At 32.8% G+C, this 23,697-nt stretch overlaps 1 protein-coding gene across 1 annotated transcript; it reads left to right on the top strand.

The window, feature by feature from the left end:
* Positions 1 to 175: 175 nt before the first annotated feature.
* LOC132712946 (uncharacterized) lies at positions 176 to 23,150 on the top strand. Its single transcript, XM_060695388.1, has 7 exons — positions 176 to 326; positions 16,407 to 16,720; positions 17,167 to 17,307; positions 17,888 to 18,023; positions 19,283 to 19,456; positions 20,637 to 20,770; positions 22,979 to 23,150. Exons 1-7 carry the CDS (start codon positions 198 to 200, stop codon positions 23,148 to 23,150), a joined length of 1,200 nt encoding a protein of 399 aa, XP_060551371.1. The 5' UTR covers positions 176 to 197.
* Positions 23,151 to 23,697: the final 547 nt, after the last annotated feature.

The raw sequence follows: 23,697 nt of genomic DNA, 5'->3' as shown, positions 1-23,697 counted from the left end.
AAACAAATGCGAAACTTTGAAGTATTATTTTTTTAATTCAAAATATTTCTTTAACTTTAATACTTTTCATTTATTATTATATTGCGTTTACATATATTTTGCTAGTTGATAAACTTTATTGTCGATTTATACTGTATTTTTTATTATAGCTATTTCTTACTATTTCAGAGGAATGACTAACATTGTTTCTTAGAACAATGGCATGTATAATCCGCTACATAACTATTGCGTCTATATTCATCCACATCTCTGTTGAAGAAAAAGATGGAACTTTCAACGGTGGATCCATCAGTTACAAACTTGAAGAAATAGCTGGAAGGAAAATTGTAAGTTTACCTACTATTTATTTATGTAAAAGAATAATTAAATTATAGATTGATGTGTCTGCTTAAAACTTGTTTTGGTTAAATTTGTTCTTTAAGAAATGATTTTTGTATTTATGAAGAAAAAATACGAACTGCAAGTATTATACTAGTATGATTTACGATGTTAAAACTATTTAGTTCAGACACACGTTATTAAAAGTCTGGTCGGTAAAGTTATGATTTTACCACACAAGCTTGACAATAAACAACGCTTTGTGAATAATCTTTAACTTTCACCCCATTAATAAGTCCAATTTTAAATATTCCACCTCGACAAATGTGTTTCACCCATATTCAAACTATTGAAGTGATGCTTTAGGAGTTCGTCAGACAATAAATTTACTTCCTTTCTCTGGACGTTTCCACCTATTACTGTTATAATATTTTTATTTACTTTAAATTATTCGCCGTACTTGAGGGTGTATCAATGAAATTTTCAGATCCAAGAATACCTTACATTGTCTTTGTCAATTTCTTAACTCCAAGTTTTTTGGCCAAAGTACTGTGATGCATGTTCTTTGAGGTCCCGATTAAAGCAGAATACGTGCAGTCAATTACGAAATTTTGATTCTGTTGTTGCTGTTTCCATTAAAAAAATTTCATCGCAATATACGAGAATATCTACAGGCGTTTAATGTATCTAGTGTACTTTAAAAAAAGAATATAGAAATCGTCTGATTTTTACCTTTTTTCGGATATAATCATCGATGGTACACATTAAAACCCACCTCAGTAATCAAATGCTTTTGCTTTGCATCCAGCTGCATTATGACCTATTTTAAGACACTTAAACAACTTCTTTTAGACTCTCTTTTTCTTTTTCAATCGTTTAAAAATTCGGATACTCATAATTCAGTGTTTCTTTTCATAATATTGATAATTAACTGTTTCACTTTTTGTTAGCAGAGATCATTTCTGCATTTGTAACGAGAGCTTCAATTTAACTTATAGATTAACTTTAATGATTATTTGTATACTGGCTTATGTAGAAAATATTAAGGGGGGGGGGTTAGATTGGTTCGGAGAATGCATTCCAATGTCAAGATGCTACTTTACACTGCTTTCTAGAGTGCAATTGCATGCATTTTGATCGGAAATTTGACACATTTATCCTCTGTTTTTTGTAAATTATTATTTGAAGCAAATTGTTTAGATTCTTCTATTTCACTTCACTTTTTTTCTGGTCGGGTGGTTTAAGTATTCCTACTTGAATATTGTAGGATATGTTTCCTGCTTTATAAAACTGTCTTTTGGCATCATGATTGTGATATGAAAGCGTCATAAAAAACAGTCCCTTGTGAAATGTTATTTTACTTTACTTAGTTTTGCCCATTGTTTTCTCGTTTAAGACACCCACATTTCTTTGCCTGCGGACCATACGCTGCACTAGTTTCTCGCTGCATTTTCATACAATTATAAAAATATTGTTAAAATTCTCTTTCTGAGCAATTGTGATTTAGTTCTGCTGGCATGATTAACTTCCATATTTAAAACAAAAATAGTGATACTGTCAGTGTAGTAATGATTTTGTATATGCATTAAAAATGGGGTATATTCTTTGCGGTTAGAATCCTTTAATCTTGCTTATGACAATTAGATTATCAACCAACGATCCGGACAAATTGTATATTTTTTGTAGTGGTATGTTATCGTTTTGCTCGGTAAATTTCAATTGATTTTTTGAAGAACTTTGGAAGTGCTGAACAAGGTGACAGAATAATCATACAGTTTGATCTGTTTATTTTTTCTACAGCAAGTTAATTCCTCTTGCTACAGCGATACGTTGTTTGGGGTGAAGCGTAAATATCATGTTTCAATGTATATTTTTTTTTAAATCTATAGCTGCCTGCAATTTATATAAACCTTTTATACATCTTATACATCTAAATATCAAGCGTTATGATAACACAATGATTTATGATCATGCCAGTTTGTTTTGGAAATTAACATTAGTTTTTAGAAAATAGAGAGAAATAATGAATCCCTAAAGAAAGTATAAAAAATACATACATGTAACTGAATATGACGTAGACTAGGTTTGATTGAATCTATTCATGAATGATTGAAATTGCAAGGTACCTATCACCAACTTAAGCAGTAATCAAGATTTAACATGAAATGATAAAATGTAGAACTGTTCATACGGCAGTTGTCATGGAACCTTCATTGAGACATTTAAGTGCCATTCCATGAAAAGCGGCATATGACACCCTAAGTAAAAGAATGCACGAGCTCTAAGGACAAATTAAAAAAGCAGGACACATATTGTAAGGGTGCATTAAACAGTTTTCAAGTGAAGGTCTGTGTTAAATAGTTGTATTGAGTTGTATTTTGTTGTTGAATTATATTTGGTTGTTGAGGTATATGTCGAAATACAGCATCTATGCTGAATCAGAAAATAGACGTGATGGTAGGTTAGATTATAAAAAAAATATCGGAATTAGTTATGTACATTTCTGAAACAAGCTCTTATGATTGTTGAATCAAAGAGGGAAAACTCAACTAAGCCAATGGTTATTCAATCGGTTGATTTGAATTATAAGAAAATAGAAAAAAAAACAGAACCCCTTTAGAAAGACCAACACGACAAAAAAATGTTTTGTTTTTATTCTGGATCGAAGTGATGGACCAATGTTTCATCTTGAGTTACGATCCTGTAGATAAAGTCAGGTTCAACCTCGTAGCGAGACAAAAAATATCTTGAAATGTCAAGCCTGGTCCGTTTCCGGTCGTCAGTCAACTGTCTGGGGTCTCCATCCTTTGACATGCCATAGACATTAGCCAGAATTGCCTGAACTGAATCAAAGCTTATACCCATTTTCCTAGCAATGCTTCGCAGGTCTCGCCTTTTGTCGCACATGAACAGATCTTGCACAGCTTCGGCAGTTTCATCATTGGTTGCCATGAAATCTTTATGTATTTCGTTGAGGAACATCCCTTTCTTACAGAGGTACTTAATGATAGCTCTGATTTCAACTTTCTCCATTTGTCTAAAGGACACACCCTTTTTACTGATCAAAGTGTTTTTGTTACTTAACCTGTGTAAAATCGTGTGTAACTCGGTCAGTAATCTTCAATAAGATATCGGTATCGACGTATCGTGTGTAAATGTCAGTGTAGTGGCTAGCAGTATATCGGGACGAGAACTTCTTTTTATCATACCTCGTATTTACTTATGCCGCATACCAACAAAGAATTAAAACTCATTAAATGATATTTGTAGATACATTTGCATGAAAACAATATTGCAAATGAATTATAAAATTGAAATTCTGAAATTAACTTACCCTAACTTTAAATGAATAACCAAATGACGTTAAATAATGTCAAAATAACACCTTAATTTTATTATCTTTTTTCAAGGATATGTCCATTTGTATAAAGGTACTCATTTGTTTGTGTGTATCATACTATTTATGATTCGAGGTACATGATATTAAGAAATGGATCAAAATTTGATAGCTCCAAGCAAGCTCTTTTCGATTTACGCAGCTGGCTACTCATTAAAGCTTGTATACATTCCAATATCCTAGAATATGAATAATTTTTCTGTAGTAAATGCACCAACTTTCTTAATTAGTTTGTTGACTCCTCAAGACCTAAACGCTCTTTAAGATCAGTCTTTGCAGTCAGCTGTTGGATATTATGTAGAAAAAATACCATTTCAGATAGAAGTTTTAGTACAATAGGTCAAAAATTGTAGAATTAACTTCCTAGATCCCTAAGGCAAAGCAAATCTGAAAATTTGTTTCTTTAAGGGCTACTAGATGTGTGTATGTATAGATTATATGTGTATGCGTGTGAGATGTTTTTGTGTATGCATTGTATGTTTATGTTTATGTATATGTTTGTTGTTCCATGGAAACATTTTTATACTTTATATCTATGATGTAAAATTTAATAGTATGTTTTTATTTACAAGTTTAAAGTCTTTAAGATATTATAAAACGTCATTTAATATGTTTTGTACGTAGAAATAGGCGTTAAATCAAATTTTCAAGTTTCAAGAAGCGTCAATAGACTGACTTGAATCATTCAAAGGAGAAAAACAATCCACCAATTTGCTTGTTTACTTCTAAGAATCTGTTTTATATGTACTTTAGATTTTACACACTTGTTAAAATTAGTATATGGTTTGCAATAAATAAAATTGTGTATACAGACTAAAATATTGTGTCTTCCATATTTGTCGTTTTACTATGTTTTTATTGTTCTCGTTTCAAGATTTCAAACATTTTAAAAATGTTATTTTTTAGCTCTGTACAGGAAACGTCGTATATTTTTTAAACGACTAAGTGAAAAAAATATCAGCCTAAATAAAAACTAGGTCCTGATCATTACCATATCTCCATGCCTGACATTAACAGAATGTACCCCCTGATAATATCCAAACCACACAGTAATAACAACACAAATAGCTGCTGGGTCAAAACGGGAGAGGGCACCTTAGATGCAATAGTAAATGGACTACTAAGGAGTCAGTTAAGGGTTCACCAAACCTTACTATTAGCCAAGCTTGTTCATAAGAAACAGTGTGAAAGTGTCAGGTTGACATGAAATATTTATATCCATGCAAAAAAAAATGAATTGGAAAAAATTGCTCTAATTTCTAAACTTTAAGTTCAGAATTTTTTCTTGACTATGCAAGTATATGGAAAGCTGTTCTACACATCCCCAGTTCCGAATTGAAGTCTTTGTGCTACTGTAAGTCCAAGCTAGCTTAAAAAATGAATCTCCGCCAAAAATCTGACGTTTGTCATATCACGTCAATATTAAATATCATTATCTTTAAAATAAATGAATGTATTTGGAAAAAAAAATTAAGATGAAATTTTACACTGCAGAAGTTTTAGCTCGATTAAGTATAAGGAGAGCTGTCATACTGATTTCGGCGTCCACATTCATGTGTGTGGTTAAATATTTCTTGCCTCTATTTCTACAGGGATCATCTTCAAACTTCTAATATATGTTTCTTATTATCAGCCACGTTATATAGAGTAAGGGTTATATTCTTACACTTGATAGTTCTTTGGGGATTTAATTTTGACAACAAAAATATGTTTGTTGCCAGAATTTTTATTTGTACTGGTCAGCATGTATAGCAAGGTATATTATATAAGCATATTGATATGAAGAGTTATTTCCACTTTGATTTCAGAGTTTTGCTATAGAAGTGTTAAGTAAACTATAAATTTTTCATATTTGTTACTGAGGAATTTACGTAAGATTAAAGATTATTGTCATTTCAATCACAATATAAAACTTATGTTGACGCTTATTTTGTTTCACTTCCAAAAACATGGTCTCATGCATTTCATGTCGTGCAAAATGGTTTACTATTGCCTTTACGCATAGCTCTGACAGCCTTTGTTTTCCAGCAAAGTGTCAATATCAAAAGTTACAGTAGGGTGAACGTTTCGGTTGTCAAAAATAGCGTTTTTCGTGCGTCCGTTTTTCGTGTAACTTGCGTGCGTATATCGTGCAACGTGCGTTTGCTGAAACGCTTTCTCAAGCGTGCATCGTTTACAAGCGTTTAACGTTTATCGTTTTTCGTGTATCGTTTTTCGTTTATCATGCGTTTAAAAGCGTGCGTTTGATATCCCCAGAAACTTTTAGCGTGCGTCTGCGTTAATCTAAACGTTTAAGTACCGTGTTTTGTGTCTGTTACTATTCAGAACTTAAAAATATCTTTAACAGATCTGTTTGGTAAATTTCGTTTTTTTTAAAGATGTTCAGTGTCTCTTTCGAAGAATAAAAATAGTATATAGAGAAATATTATTAATTGTGGTATTTTCATTTTTAAAAGTTTGTGACCTCATGGTTAATACCGGATGTCGACGTGCTTAACGCCGAAGTTTAGTTTGAATCTTTTTTATTACATACGCTTAGGATTTAATCACTATTTAATTGCAAACATGTTTGATATTCAATTCAGCAAACATATGTCTTTATGCGTACCAATATATCCGATATCAGGTTCATCAGACATTAAATGATGGTAATCAGACTAGTCCGCCCCCCTCCCACTTTACCAGTTCATTTTCTGACATTTTTACACAGACTGTCCAAATCCTATTTAGGATGATATTAAATTAAGACAATTCCTTACCATTTTTCATATTTCTGTTCTTATTTACAGATTTTTATTGATATGTAACAGCCTGGCAGGGACTCGAAGCCCTGACACTCGGAATACAATGTACATTTACCATTCCGCGGCTCTTCCCGCTGAGGTATTCGGCCGCTTATACTTTATTCCTCTAAATACTGAACAGTTCTTAACCGTAAAATACTTCCCTGCTATATATGCAAATATTTTCTTGAATTTCCCAGGGTAACAGAGCATTGTGAATTAAACTCTGGGCCATATGGCAGTCAAAGGGCTTACACCTTTTATGTGCTTAAAAGTGAACACCTCTTATCAATGACAGATACCGTTAGATAGCATTAAAAAAAACAGGTAAAATAATTCTCAACAGGCATTGAAAAAAACAACAATATGCATGCACACATTCTTTTGACAAAATTTACAATTACAATTATATTACGAGTATATATGAAATATATATGAAATGGGATGAGACGTTTATTGATAGTTCCATTATTTATACATGTATAGTTAAAACTTAACTTATACATTGTACCATTTCTATATTTTTGTACAAATAAAATAGTACATAATTCTACGGTGGCTGATTTGTGCCATGTTGTACTTTTGCTTTGGTAGGCACCAGACGAAAAACTCAAAAATACGACCAAGTAGTTTGGTTGTATTTTTGCCCGGCGCCCATGGCACTTTGTTGTTTTTCCATGTCTTCGTAAAAAATAATGATATACATGAATATAACAAAAATTGATATTTTAAACTGGTCCGATACATCCCATATAAAGGTTTAAAGTGTCAAAATGATTGTGGCAAAGTGTCCAATATATGGGCCGAAGTGTCCAAATATTGGGTTCGAAATGTCCCGAAAACTGTTTTGAAGTGTCCTAAAATCTTGTTTGATATGTTTGGAAGAAATGTCTGAAATGTCCCATTACCAACTCAGCCACTATAAAATTTAGTGAACTTATTCAAGAGTGCAAGGAAACACCTTCTCTATTAAAAGTATGTAGTGGGATTGATTCTGTTCTAGAGCTGAATATTGACACCAGTGTCCCTCCATAATATAAATAAGACATAAGTAAATTCATTAAGTAAATATGTCCCAATGCAATCACAACATACAGGCTTAGCCAACCTTAACAATATTTCCATTACTCCATAATAGAAAAAAATATAAGCCAGCTCAGACTTGGTTTAAACTTATAATTTGGCTGTCAAATTAAGCCAGTAAAGCTCCATATACACTGTCCCGGTAATGGCCACAGTATTGCTACGGTGTCTTAAACCGTTGAACCGGAGTGTTCTGTGGTGTTTTTTAAAAAAATCAAATTGCACATCTCCGACAAAGCCCAGGCCAGGTGCATTCCTGTTTTTAGTACCCAATATAACCCTTGGAGACCCGTCTACACACGGTTTCATCACCGTCCAACCCGACCATCACTGATATCACCACGGTTGAGTTACGGGCGATGCTGGTATTGTCCCGGGGACGCCCCGGTAATGCGCCGAAGCTTCCCTGTTCAAGTTTATTAAAACTAGAACTTCGCAAGTCGGATGTGTCGCCTTGTGAACAATATAGTTTAGGAAAAATGGCTAGGACAAAAATGAAATATGAAAGTTAACAAAAGGCATTTACTACAAAAAGGAGTGCAGACGTCAGTTTCTGTGCACTGTACTTGTTATCAATAACATCTATCATCCTATGAAGTTTCAAGTCCAAAGCTTTTATACTTTAGGAAAAATGGCCTGGACAAAAATAAAGTATGAAAATTAACAAAGGGCAATAACTGAAAAAAAAGAAATGCAGAGTACCGGTTCTTTTGCACTGCACTTCTTCTTAATGAGATCAATCATCCTATGAAGTTTCAAGTCCATAGCTTTTATACTTTAGGAAAAATGGCTCGGACAAAAGTAAAGTATGAAAATTAACAAAGGGCAATAACTCAAAAAATAAAAAATGCAAAGTACCAGTTCTTATGCACTGTACTTTTTCTTAATGAGATCTATCATCCTATGAAGTTTCAAGTCCAAAGCTTTTATACATTAGGAGAAATGGCCCGGACAAAAATAAAGTATAAAAATTAACAAAGCGCAATAACTCAATAATAAAGAAGTGCATAGTACCGGTTCTTGTGCACTGCACTTTGGGTCATTATAAGAAGCATGCATACCAAGTTTGAAAAGCCCAACACGTCAAAATTGTAAAATGTTGCAGGCTCGGTTTGATTGAAGTCAATCCAACTTATAATGACTGACTTTTGCTCCGGAAAAGCTTAAGAGGACGCCGACATAGACGCCAACAATGACGCCGACGCCGACAAAATAACCCCTTTATGTTGCCTTTTTCAAGGCGACACAATAAAACTGCTTGACAACATTTACATCAGTCATTTGGTAAAAACAGGGAGGGCTGCAATAGAAAGGAAAGGGGAAGAAAGTTGGGAAAACTGCATACAATGCCTACACAGGTTGAGGGCAGTCAGGAAAGAAGAAATAGCAATGAACAGAATCTGATGAATGGCCATTCTTGGTTTTCACTTAACAAAGTTATCCAAAGTAGCACTTCAAGTTCTTTAAATTGCCTGTTATCAGCATGAGGTCGTGACGCCACAGTCTATCACCAAAGCTTATTTTATTAACAATCTGAATATAAAAAATATTATTATTGGATGAATCCTGTTGCAGGATACCTTTAGGTATGAACTAATTGAAATCAACTCTAAAGTATATTATACAGCCAGTCACACAAAATTTACATTATTTCTATTTATAATAAAAAATAATAAGAAAGTTTCTGTATAGCCTGATAAGCACACTGCTAATTGTTTATAAACAGCTAGAATAGTCTGTCTGAGATAGACAGATAAGGACAAACAATTTGGTAAACATGAGTTGCTTCCCCTTAAATACATGCATGTAACATGCTTGAGCTCAATGAGCTGTCTAGTATTTACTGTATTAATTTGAATAACTTAATATAAGGAGATTGACATATTTCTAGGGATATTTTTTTTTTATTTTTGCTTCACTGGAGCTAGATAATTTAACAAAATTATGATGCACTCTCATCTTTAATCCAGGAGTTCTGCACTTACCATTTTGGGTTTTAAAGGTATATTTGAGCTAAAAACATCTTTTTTTCTGTACTCATTGTGGAGGGGGTAGGAATGTGAGATGGCCTGAGATAGCTTAGTCAGTACAGCCCCCATATGCTATTCTGATTGTCCGGGGTTTGATATCGGGGCAAAATGTAGAGCCATGGTGGTATATAGCTGAGACGTAATCTCTATACTCATTAAAAAATTGTGGAGTTCAGTATAGCAGGGATGTCACATTATTAACTGACCAATGATTAGGGAAGGGGATATTGAAGAAACCTTATAGCTCACTTAGTAGAGCTACGGAATTAATTAATTAATTGCGTTCTCACCAGTGAGTTCTTTTTTGATAGCCTGTAAGGATTAATCATTTAGAATATTATAATACCACAGGGGTATTTTCCTCTACTGGGTGTAATCAGAAACTATATAGAGTTCTCCTCTGTAACATTTAAAACAACAATGTGAAATTTACTTGGAGTTTCATACTATCACATATTCCACATGGGACTGTGATGGTATAAAACGATGGTATAAAAGTCCTATTCACATTGTACCTATTCAAGGACGAATTTCAATAAAGCAGGGATATATGTCATGGTTCCAAACTGTCCACTATTTAGGGAGGTGATGTGTAAGCAGCCTGATAGTTCAGTTGGTTGAGCTGCAGAATAGTTTCCGAGGGTCCGGGATTCAAGTCTCGGTAAGGCAGCATATTTTTTTAATTTGTGACAGTAACATAAAAAGGAAGGTACTACTGGTATGCGAGCAGTTCCCGTACAGACGCAGTACCCGTATATTTCGTTAAAACGCTTGATTACTACTTGCATTCTTCAACAACTGATATCAAATCAAGCAAATGTATAAACGAGACTTACTCCAAGTGTCAGTTCAGCAGTACGTATAAAAAGTCTCATTTTAAATCACTTTCACCTGTGCCTTGTCATAACGTGACCTTGTTAACTTTGGGGGATTCCGTCCTTGTACATGCGCAAAAATACTTACATGTTGGGCCTGTTAAAGGGTTTTCCACCTGTGTACAGATAATTGTAAGTAGGCAATGCAGTGAAAACTAAATGTTTAATTATTCAAATTTTTACCTATATTACTATAATTAATAATTCTATGGCTTTAACTGGTAAAATATCATGCATACAAGCACGCCATTGCATGTGAATGCGTTCCGGTAACGGTACCGCGTATGAGACACTGGTCAGCGTTAGTCTACGCTCTATTTTTTAAATTGCATCTATTTACCTCTTGGAAAATGGTCTGTTAAACAAATATAAATGAAAAATAGGTCTGATACATAACAACATTGTATAATTCTAATCGGTTATATTTTATGTACGGAAACTACTTCTCTTCATACAGAATAATGTACAATTTCGGTCCCCCATATGAGGCCTCATAACTGAGGATTATTCTATGTTAAGAACATATTGGAATTTCCATTATTTGTGTGACGAGCCGAATATTGATGTGTAACAATAAACATTCAAATTTATGGCGAGTGTGCGTAATAAAAAATATTTTTTAAGTCAACGAATTTTGTACGGGAACTGCTCGCATATGCCAGTAGAAGTTTAATGATGCTTAGTTATAATATAGTATATTAATACATATTAAGCGCATGCCAATAAATTTCAATTTTAAGTGATATGAAAAATATTTTCTGTCGCGCTGTCTTTGTAAATCCAATAACTTTACATTTTACACATGATTCACAAATTCTTGGGAGTCCCACACTTGACTCCTCCCCATCTTGTCGCATGAGGTTGACTGGTTTCCTTACTTTCCTCATTTTTTCCTCTCGATTACAGTTTCAGACCCAAAATAAAAGTGCATTCTTAATATTTATATAGACTCATATATTGTAATGCCCTAGAAATTTTACCTTTTTGTGATTTCACTGGATTTTCAGTATTGTTTATTTCTACTTTCACTTTCGTTTTGAGAAGCTTTTAATGGCGACAACACAGTAAATCATGCGGTGTCCTAATGAAACATACAGGACATCAACCTAAATCTACGTATTGTGCCAGCAATTTAATCCTTCCTGATTCTGAAAGCTTTTCCCTTAATGTTATCCGTGGTAGATTCCTGTGTTTTTAATCTGTTTTCGTGACTTCAGTCAAAATAGTTAATTTCTTTATTTTACACTCAAGATTTTAATGTTCGATTATTTATAATGCAGCCTCACTTTATATATAGATATGCTTCATAAAACCATCTGAATTTAATTGTAAGCACTGTATATTTATGATAATTTGCAATACACTTTTCAATGTCGGCCATAATAGACTATTACGTAGAGGTTACGTAGTGAATGCAAGGGATAGTTCTTTATCCGATTGCGCATAATAAGGAACACGTTTAATTATTTTACTTTCGATATTGGCGCATGATAGCTTATATTTTTAAAAATCATTTGTTGAGGCTGTGGCAAAAACTAATTTTGGTGCTAGGTTGAGTGCATTTCAGCTCTAACATAAACTCGTTTTTTAAAAACACGTTTCTATCTTTAATTTAATCAAAATTAATAGCTTAACGATCTACATATGTAGCTAAAGTTGTTAAAAACTTAATATGATTACGATATTTTAATAAAGGTTTAGAAACGTTTTCATTTCCCGTGCGTGTACACTGTGGCACTAATACTCTAGTCTCGTTACTTTAATATTGGTGCCCCACTGGACACGGAATCATTTTATTACTACATATAATTATGAATAACTTGAATAGAAACAATACACACTTTTTTCACCTCTTCGGGTACATTCTACGTCTACTAATTCTTTACAGATTAGAAATCACAGTACACCTAGACGAACACCATCCGTCGTTCTTTCGCCTTTAAACTTTTCATCTGTTAATTCATTTTATATTCCACGATCTATTAACTCTAATATTTTCAATAATTCTTTACGCATTAGGCTTTCTCCTATAAAACATACCATTCTTAAGAAATATAATATCACACATACTAATTATCCTCATAGAGCTAGAGTGTATCCTTCTATTAATAAGTGTAATTCTAAGAGGTGCGGATGTTGTAACTTTTTATCGCACAGGTCTACAATTACCTCTAATGTAAATGGGAGAACTTTTAATATTATTTTAAATACAGATATTGACTGAAAGGCAACTCATTTTGTTTATGTTTTAACTTGAAACACCCCTGGGTGTGGCATACAGTATGTTGGTCAAACAGGACGTTCTCTTAAAATTCGATTCCGTGAAACATTTTTTATATAAAATGAGAAATCGCACAAAATTTACAACTTTTCTATATCAACATTTTCGTAAAGATGGTCATTCATTTAAAAATGTGTCAATTCAACCAGTGGAACAAATAATTTATGATTCTGATGCTTCTGCTAGTTTTAAAGTTAAAGTTAGACACTTATAGCAGAATTAAAATGGATCAAGAACTTACAAACGCCTTTCCCACTTGGCCTAAATGACAATATTTTTCAACAAGGTTACATCTCTAAAGATCCAAACATTGATATATTTTCTATTCTGAATATTCGTAAACGTAAATCCCGATCTCACGGAGTACGTAGAAATGGCAACATCAAACGTAAATCTAAAATTACCCTGTCTGTCACCGACTTAAATATTATCTTAAAAAACTCTGGTAAACATGCAATGTTATCACGTCTTACTTCCCTTTCATTATCATCTCTGAAAATCTTAGACGCGGAGGCAGATAATATAGTTATTCAAACAGATCCTTTATATACAGCAGCTTATCTTATTCAAAGTTATACTCGGCACGTCTTAAGACCTCATATCGACAACACCTATGACCACAACAGGCATTTCCTAAAAGTAACCTTTCTTAATAGAGGTATCGTTTTCATCGATTTACCAAGTATTTTTCGTGATAAATGTGTCACTAATTCAGTTCCTTTATACTTCAAAAACTCCGAGATACCAATTATTTGCTATAAATATAAGAAACCTGTTGGAAATATCATATTTGATTACAACAAAGTGGTTTCTGACTTAGATACTCTGTCTAATACTCCAACAACTTGAGACTGCAATACTTCTAAATTCTGTAATTTGAATTTTGGCCATATAATCACTTGTAATTTTGATATAATTTCAGACAAAAGAAATTTCTTACCTATCTTGAAAGGACCTAAATACAGAATTCCTTCTGAGATTGATTTTAGTGCTTGTCGTGGTCAGATTGCTGAATCTATAGAGGATTTTTCGGTCAAATGGCGTCGCCGTGACAATGCGGATAGTAATGCTCTAGTATCATGGGAACGTAACATTTTTAAAATTATTGATTCACGTATTTATTTTCATCTCGGAAATGACCTAAACCAAGACTTTCTTTAAGACATCTGAAAAAAGATATTCTAGCTTTTCATTCAAAATTTGTTTTGGTGCCAGCGGACAAGCGGGCTAATAATATTATGATTGTATGACGAATCCATTACATTAACGTTTTGCACAAGGAAGTAAATAGTACTAATGCGTATTCTAAAACCTCTGCCTCCAAAAAAGACATTGTAAACAATTATATTACTAATATTTCGAATCTTAAAGTCAAACTTCCTATTATGTATTGGATTCCTAAATTACATAAAAAACCTTACAAAGCCAGATTCATTGCTAATTCTACATATTGCACTACAAGTAAACTTTCTATTTTATTGACGTCTTGTTTGACTGCCATTAAAACACATGTAATTAGATATTGTGATAAAGTATATGAAAACACAGGCAAACATCTCTTTTGGTCAATTAAAAATTCTGGTGAAATCTTGGATAAATTCAAAATTAAGAACTTTCAAGCTTCAACTGTCAGTACATACGATTTTTCTACACTTTATACAACTTTGCCACATAAATTAATCAATGATAAACTAATTTCCCTAATTCAGAAATCTTTTGCACAGGAAAAAGTTACCTTTCTAGCATGTAATTCTAACAAAGCTTTTCTTACTAACGGTATTGTTAAACATTATACTATGTGGACCTGTGACGAAGTTTGTAGAGCACTCTATTTTCTTTTAGACAACATTTATGTCAGGTTTGGTAATACCCTATTTAAACAGATCATAGGAATTCCTATGGGTACTAATTGTGCACCCCTGGTCGCCGATTTGTTTTTGTACTGCTATGAAAGAGACTTTATGTTGGGACTCTCTGAAGATAAACAACAAAATGTTATAGTCGCATTTAATAATACTTCCAGATACCTTGATGATATTTTTAATTTAGATAATCCTTATTTTGATCAAATGGTGTCTGACATTTATCCGCATGAACTACAACTTAATAAAACGAACTCTTGAAATTTTAGTACATCATTTTTGGATCTTCACATTCCTATCAACTACAATTCTATTCACACGAAAATCTATGATAAAAGAGATGACTTTGACTTTTGTATAGTTAATTATCCACATTTAGATGGAGACGTACCCCATGCAACATCTTACGGGGTCTATGTTTCTCAGTTAATTAGATTCGCTAGAGCTTGTAGCAACGTAAAGGATTTCAACGAGCGGAATATTTTTATTACCAGCAAGCTTCTAAAACAGGGCTACCGCTATCATAAATTACGGAAATATTTTACTAAATTTTACAATCGTAACTTTGATTTAATTTCTAAATTCAATACTGATTTAAAAACTCTTCTGCGACAAGGGATTAGCCAACCTAATTTTATGGCGATGTGATTTACAAACTTCGTAAGATTTTTGGTCATGGTGATTTTTCTGCTGTTTTTACTAATATCATTAAACGTTTTATTAAAAGAGGTTATGACCCTACTATTTTAAGACATACTGCATGTTTAGTGTTCAACCCTTTTACAGTTGGACACTACGCTTTCCTCTTTTGATTACATCTGACGGACCAAGTGGGAGACTCTATGATGGATAGTTCGTAAAGCCCTTTGGGACTGAATTGTCTTAATGTTCGTCTTCTGCCTTGCTTCGTCGGGCCCTTGTAGGTGATTTTCTTGTTGCTCTGTCTTCCTTTAGGACATCCGGGTACTTTTGTTATGGTCATTGGATTTACTTTTATATGTTTCTACATGATAATTTTAGTGTTTTACTTATTTAACCTTTTGTAACCATGACAACTGTTAGAATTTCACTTTGCGGGGATTCATTTTATTTACACTGTCTCGTTTATAGGAACATGGTGGGGCTAAGAGCGAGGTTTGGTGCACCATTAACCGGTTTAAACTCCCCAGCAGTCATTATTATGCTGCTGACCGTTCCAAGGCGGCGCCCCACTGTGTTCCTCAGATGTATGTCTATGTTGTTTCATACTGTTTTTGGTGACACTTTTGCTGGTGTCCCTTGTTGTTTTCTCGTCTACGGTAAGTATCTTCCCCATTGCCTCTAGTTTTTATTTCTTTGATTACCCCCCCCGCCCCCCTTCCCACGGTCTCCTGTCCCATTCCCCTTTGTGGGCCTGTTATTATTTTCTTTGAATTCCTAATCAGTTGCAGATTATTTATCATTTAATGATTAACCTGTCCGTGCTCCGTCTCTGTCCAGTCCTGTTTTTGTTTGGGGTCCGCCTGGGCTCCTTGCCATTGGTTCTTGTTGCTGGGTCATATGGGGGTTGCGTTCATTGAACGCCGCCTTTCCTTGTTGATCTTGTTTATCATATTTCATGTGGTTCGCTATAATGCGTTGTTGAAATACACCGGTATATAAAGGTTAATTTCATTTGTTCACAAAGGCTAGTAAATGGTTATATCATCGATGCAATGAATAAAAAAATGCTTACGATAATCAAAATACGAATAAATACACTTTGTGAAAGTTAAAAATTAAAACTCATTTTTGAAAGGCACATGTTGAGCTGATTACTGGATGGACGCTTGGGAAAGGGCCATGTGGAGATGCGTGTAAATCAACTAGTGTAAATTTGATTACAAATGACCAAAGAGATACAAAAGAGAAGGCAGCAGACAGCATTTACTGTTTTGGAAACTTTTCTTCTGATTACAAGGAACCTGATGGTCAAACTTCGGAACGGCATTTAAATCATATTGTCCACCAAAACTATACAGAAATTGTTATCGCTGTTAGCGAGAATGCAATGTGGGAACAGGAATTAATGACGTTCAGTATTTTAATGGAACATGAGGAAGAAGATATAATGTATGACTTTTCACTACTTTTTTATTTTCATTTTTAAATTTTCATTCTTAAATCATACAAACCATTATAGTTATGCATGTTCTAAATCTAAATATAAAAATGCTAAAAGCGTCTGCTTGATCCTTGTTCGAGTGGATGGATGTCTTGAGAGTTGACCTTTGCCGTTCATGAGTAGATTCAATTAGCCTGGAACATATTTTACGAATTTTCCTGAGGACGTTACATTTTGTTTACTCGCAGGAAGCACCAATAGCGACTGCTAATTTGCGTATCCTTAGCAAAGAAAAATGTCCGTTGCATATCCTATCTTTATATAAACGTGACTAAAATAATCATTATATTTACATTGAAGTGAATAGCACTACAAACCTCAACATCTATATCGCATAAGCGTTTCAAATATTAATTCCAAATCTAGATATAACTAAACGAGAAATATGGTACAGGTTTAAAGGATCTTATTGGAGACCTTTGATGTACGGAAGTGATTTACAATGGCAAATTCAGTCAAAAGTTGTAAGCAAATCTCGTAGCGATACTAAGGGATTGAACAACTGCCCTCAAGTAGTCACCAAACCATTTTACAGGTAAATATTTATATATTTTTATAACAAATTTAAGATTTAAGAAAACAAAGCATTGAGCATCAAATCAAATAATATTAAATAAAATGTGTAGACTATAAAGCATTGATGCTATCTATGATTTGAAATAGTGTCCCGCGTTCCTGTACTTATTGCTTTATTATAGCATATATCCAATAAAAAAGCCTATCTTATTTTTAAACAGCGAACGTTACATCTTTATTTAATAAGACATAGGATAATTGAATATATATCTCTAAAATAACATTTAACAACATTAATTTTAATTTCTTATTTTGCATGATTACTTCACATAATTCACATTGTAACGTTTGTAATGATTAAACGCATATTTAAACGGAGCGTAGATATATGTCATTACTGTGATGAAAAAAGTTTTACATACTAGGTCATATGATCTCTGAAATAATGCTGATAGCGTTAATTGAAGAAGCAAAACATAACAACTTGAAACGCTACAATATGTAAGTAAAATAAGAATCATTATTCTAACACCTGATGCTATTTGTTATCTATTTAGATTTAAATCAAATAATATTGATACAAAATACAAACATTTTAGAGTAAAGTTGGACCAGAGTACAACTATACGAATACCAATGATTGATCCAGATAACGATATTGTAAGATGTGATCTATCTCAGTTCGCAGAAGTTGGAACATTGCCAGTTCCAGAAGGTCTTCATGTACACAAAGAGGTGGGAAAGGGTTTCTCGTCAGTATATTAGAGTATAGAGTATATTTATCAGAGCGTTACCTTTTCTTATAATATTCATCTTTGAATGAAAAATCGTAAAACTAAGGCAAGGGACACTTTCAAAACTGTTTATTTTAGTCTTATATTTTCTTAAATGATGTTCTATTTTATCATACTTTGGAGCAAAAACTTATCAAAAGTACGCACGTGTCATATTTCATAACAATTATTTTAATTCTCAAACACTAAATATTTATTCATAACGAAGTATTTTAGCGTCCAAAAAATAAGACGCTTACGGGACACTTTGAAAAACGCTTAGTTCATTAATATTGTGCACAAATTGGCATGGCATACACAGACACGTTGCAATTTCTAATCAATGTTTAAATTAATGAAACTGTGATAAATTCTAATGAACCCTTAAATAGTTTATGTTTTGGAAACATACATTGTCGTCGCAATACCTCAGAAAGCAAAGGCTACCAAGGCATCATAGAAAGTAACATAGACTTGAAGTAAGAGTAACATAATTCTTATCGACGACGTTAATGTTCATCTTTGAATGAAAAATCGTAAAACTAAAGAACGGGACACTTTCAAAACTGTTTATTTTAGTCTTATATTTTCTTAAAAGATGTTCTATTATATCATACTTTGGAGCAAAAACTTATCAAAAGTACGCACGTGTCATATTTCATAACAATTATTTTAATTCTCAAACACTAAATATTTATTCATAACGAAGTATTTTAGCGTCCAAAAAATAAGACGCTTACGGGACACTTTGAAAAACGCTTAGTTCATTAATATTGTGCACAAATTGGCATGGCATACACAGACACGTTGCAATTTCTAATCAATGTTTAAATTAATGAAACTGTGATAAATTCTAATGAACCCTTAAATAGTTTATGTTTTGGAAACATACATTGTCGTGGCAATACCTCAGAAAGCAAGGGCTACCAAGGCATCATAGAAAGTAACATAGACTTGAAGTAAGAGTAACATAATTCTTTTCGACGACGTTAATGTTCATGCATCCAAAAGAATAAAAATCGTGATTTTTTCAATACTTCAAATGGCGATATCATTTAAAATAGTAACACTTTATTTTTCATGTCGTACATTATGTAATTTAATTATGTATCATAATTGCAGAACTATCGCCTCAGTCTTGAAACCTTTTGACTTTACCTCGTTTATACACATACCGGTATATCATTATTCAAATATCTTTATTATTTTGTATTCTCACAGTTCCAGTCATCTGTCTGTAAAGTGACAATAAATACCAGCAAATCTTTGAATTATAGTGACAACACTTGGGTAGTCATACCGATTACATTTCGAGATTACAACAAAATGAAAATAGTGTTTGGTGACAAGGAGAATCCACCGGTAAAATACTCGCTTAGTTCCACTGGTGCACAGGTAAAATTTATCGTGATTTGTAAGATAGCTAATATAATTTTAGTCTTTTCACTTTTAAAAATAAATTACATGTGCTGCAAACAATTACAGACGTAACTTGGTAGTTGATTTAAAAATCTAACATAATTAAAATTAATTAGCTTATCAGTCGACTATGCATTCATACTTGCAGTGATGAACAATAAGTATTAGGTACATTTTATGTTCCATACCTTTGTTTACTCCAAGAACACATGCTCTGAAATGCAGTTTCATGTAGGTCGCATCATTAATATTTGAAAGAAATACATCTACATATATGTAAATTATGTATCTACATTTTCAAACTTTATTGATAAATTTCGTTTCATGTATATCATTATCCTACAGATGCACCTCGACACAGGTATTATTGATATACAATGTTGATATATTAACATGTTTAATGATGCAACATTATTCCTTAAATTTTATTGGATGATTTGTATTGTAAGTAGTATGACAAACTCATTCGACATGCTTAAATGAGAAAAAATGTTTTGATCCATTTATTCGATCAAAAGCTGATTATGGATTGCTTCAATCGATGTAATTGTACATTATCTTTATTATTACTGTGATTGTTATTGCAACAAAAAGTTCTATATTTTCAATATTTTTATATGATTTTGATCTCATTAATTTAACTTTGTTTGAGTTTAGAATCATTCTTGAGCTTAAAGTCATGTTTGAGTTTGATTTAATCCATCTGTTTAGTATCTAACAAATAATATATTAGTTACTCTTTCATACTGTTCAATAATATTTAGGTATACGATAAAGTGCAAGCATGATATTTACTCCATCTTTCTAATCAGCTGAAGAGCCAAATTTTACTCTTTTAAGTTTAAGTGTATTATTTTATTAGTATCTGTGTTTTATGAAAACAAGGTGTTATTATTTATTTATTTTTACCAAAACATTTTTAACACTCCACAATCCAAGTATTTACCCTAAAACGGAGCTTGTATATAAAATAACATTAAGCTGTGCATAGATCTTGAATGTTTCACAAAAGATTTAGCATATGATACTTCATTTCATGATTTACCATTACAAACAGAAGATGTTACCTTAACATCTAATGTATTTATATAATAAAAATGTATTAAACTATTTATACGCAATATTGAAAGTCAAACAGCATGTTCATTTTTTTCAGTTTGCCGTTCAGGTACTGGAACATCTTGAAACTCCAGAGTTTGTTTCTCCAACTATCAAAGGTGATCACATGTTTATAGTATACGTTGGTACAATATGGAACACGGATGTCTATGCCAGGGCTTCAGAAAATACGTATGTTGCTTTAACTGTTAGAATACGTGCTCCTTATCACTATCTACATAACCAATATATTGATTTTATCAACTTAAAACTGATTAAAATAGTGCATTTAGAAACAACTTAAAATGTCTAAGATCCAGTTTTAGCATTTTCTTGCATATAAAAGGGCGTTTTGTTCATGTCTTGACATTTGAGTCTAATATTAAATTCATAAAAAAATAAAAGAATATAAGACAGACTGAGTTTTCTTTCATTTCTACTTTTTGAAGGAATATAGAAATGGAATAGACTACATTTATCGAATATCAATTATCTTTTTAAAAATAACAGGCTATATATACTAAAAATCTGGAAAAGGGGTAATCCCTCGGAAGCATTTATCACAACAAAACAAGTCTGTACATGAGGAATAATGAAAAGGTTCAACAGCCCTCATGCCCCACCACCGTCTTGAGCGGTACACAATTTTCAATACTTAATAGTACTGGAATCAATGATACTAAAGGACAAGAAAATATAACAACACTGAAGAGAAGTACGGGGCAACTTTTTACGGCTGCCACACGACACTTAACACCTGCTGTTGTGTCATTACAGTATATTATTCGTAGTTTTACACTCTCTGATACGGTGACACAAATGTTCCATGTGTGTGTTTTTATTTATCCGGTTAGTCGTTGGTATGAGATAATTAAGTCGTCCAATCAAATCGAGAAAAAGGGTGATCCCTCGGAAGCATAAGCCGTTTTAAATGAGAAAATAAATAGAATGAAACAGAATCCCTAAAGAACGCACAAAACGACCAAAGTGCAAATATTGTAAGTTCGGTTTGCCTAAAATTCGGGAAACAAAGTGATATCTCGGAAGCATTAATCATAACAAAATAACAAGGGAATTGCAGACTCGGTTTGATTGAGTCTGTACATGAGGGATAATGAATAGGTGCAACATCCCTCACGCCCCCTAGCACCGGCTTGAGCAGTACTCAATTCTCAACACTAAATAGTGCTGGCATCAATGATTCCGAAGGACCAGAAAATATAACAACACTGAAGTGAAGTAGGGCAACTTTTTACGGCTGCCACACGGCACTTGATACCTGCTGTTGTGAAGTATAAAATTCTGGAAACAAAGTGATCCCTCGGAAGCATTAATCACAACAAAATAACAAGAGAATTGCAGACTCGGTTTGATAAGCCTGATTATGGACAGTCCACGCCTCTAGCACCAGATAAAGCAGAATTCAATATTAAAACAAATTTGGTAAAATATTTAATATAGAAAACATCATCAGATGTGTTTATGTGACACGATGGTGTCAGGCTATGAAAAGCGCAGTAAAGCTCCCAATTAAATAAACGAGAAAACAACAAGCGTAACGAAATGATATTTGGTAAACTAAATATTGTTGTAAACTTAATATTCTAAAACGTTATCACAAAATAAAACACAGCACTTAAATTTCTACCCTTTTAAAACTCGATTTCAAAGAAAAAGGTCAAACCAACCGAGACTTCTATTTAAAATTTTACAGTTTCGGTGTTCTTCAGGGCCTCGATACTTAACACGAACAACATTCAATGGGAAAAGGTTTTGGTCTAGTGATTTTACTTATAGACAATTTCCTGCACAAAATGAAGCCATGTTTATTGATTTCTTAACATCTTATAGATTTAGCGCTATGCCATGCATTATGATTATAATAATGATAATAAGCTATTATTTTGCAAAATATAAAGTAACATACAAATGAACCTACATTTAATTCGACACATTTAAAGAATACTAAATCTTTCGCTTCATATTGCGGTGACACAAAAGTGACATACCTGCGTTTGTATTTATCTCGAGCGTACGAGTAACTTAGTCGTGGCCACGTGATAACTAAGTGGTGCGCACGAGATACTATGTCGTGGCCACGAGTTGCTAAGTCCTGGCCACTTCGACAGGCAGGTCAAGTAGGGGCACACTTTGTCCTCTAGCACATTTCTTGTTAACTAGGAAAATTCATATAAATAGTGTAATCTGATTGGACGACTTAATTATCTCGTACCAACGACTAACCGGATAAATAAAAACACACACATGGAACCTATGTGTCACCGTATCAGAGAGTGTAAAACTACGAATAATATACTGTAATGAATATTATGTCAATTTTATTTTGTATTTGCACAGCGAGTCTATTTGCCTATTTAACTGAACATTATTATTTTAAAGAACAATTGAACGGTTCATCCAGTCCGGGCGAAATCGCGAGAAAGTTACATTATCAAGTCTACGTAATGATACAAGAGAACGTGTGGTATATACATCTATGTCATGGGAGCCAACAGTAGAAGATAAAGGACAGCATGTTCTGTGTATTAGAGTTGTTGACATAACTGGGTAAAATGATAAAATGTTGTGTTTTTTATATTGAACATTAAATACAATATAAAAATATAATAACGTTTCGACTTCATGTTGTTGTATATAAATACTAAACACAAGTTATTACGAAGTGTACAAGTAGATATGCAATTTGTAATTTTCTGTTCAAGAATGACTAAAACATCGATTGATAATATTAAGTATAAAATTCTTTGTACATCCTTTATGAAAGACATGTTATATCCTATATCTTTAAAGCCACAGCAATTCGATATTCTGTCGAAATCATATTTCATTTGCTTTAATTCAGTTCTATGCTATATGAAGTTCTTTTATATTTCTTCTTCTTATTCTTAACAGAGTTGACTCTGAGGAAATGCGGTGTTATAGTTTAGAAGTAAGAGGTACAGTTATAAATTTTTTAATTAACTTTAAAATTTTTTTTTTTAAAACTTAACCCCATTAAAATTATTTTAATTTTAAAACAAGTTATTTTTTTCTAAAAACCCCAAAATTTTTTCTATACTTAATGCTTTTAAAAAACATATACTTTTTTTTTCGGGACA

This window comes from Ruditapes philippinarum, unplaced genomic scaffold (assembly GCF_026571515.1).
Source record: "Ruditapes philippinarum isolate M1 unplaced genomic scaffold, ASM2657151v2 ctg2500_1_1_1_1, whole genome shotgun sequence".
Lineage (NCBI taxonomy): Eukaryota > Metazoa > Mollusca > Bivalvia > Venerida > Veneridae > Ruditapes > Ruditapes philippinarum.
Note: the sequence above shows the minus strand (reverse complement) of the source record. Positions and strands in the feature narration are given on the sequence as shown.

What these genes read in the sequence shown, in the direction of transcription:
- LOC132712946 (XM_060695388.1), top strand. Translation starts at nt 198, where the DNA reads ATGGCATGTATAATCCGCTACATAACTATTGCGTCTATATTCATCCAC. An exon ending in CATGAGGAAGAAGATATAAT is followed by an intron (nt 16,721 to 17,166) that starts GTATGACTTTTC and finishes AATATGGTACAG; the next exon opens with GTTTAAAGGATCTTATTGGA. An exon ending in GTCTTCATGTACACAAAGAG is followed by an intron (nt 18,024 to 19,282) that starts GTGGGAAAGGGT and finishes GTATTCTCACAG; the next exon opens with TTCCAGTCATCTGTCTGTAA.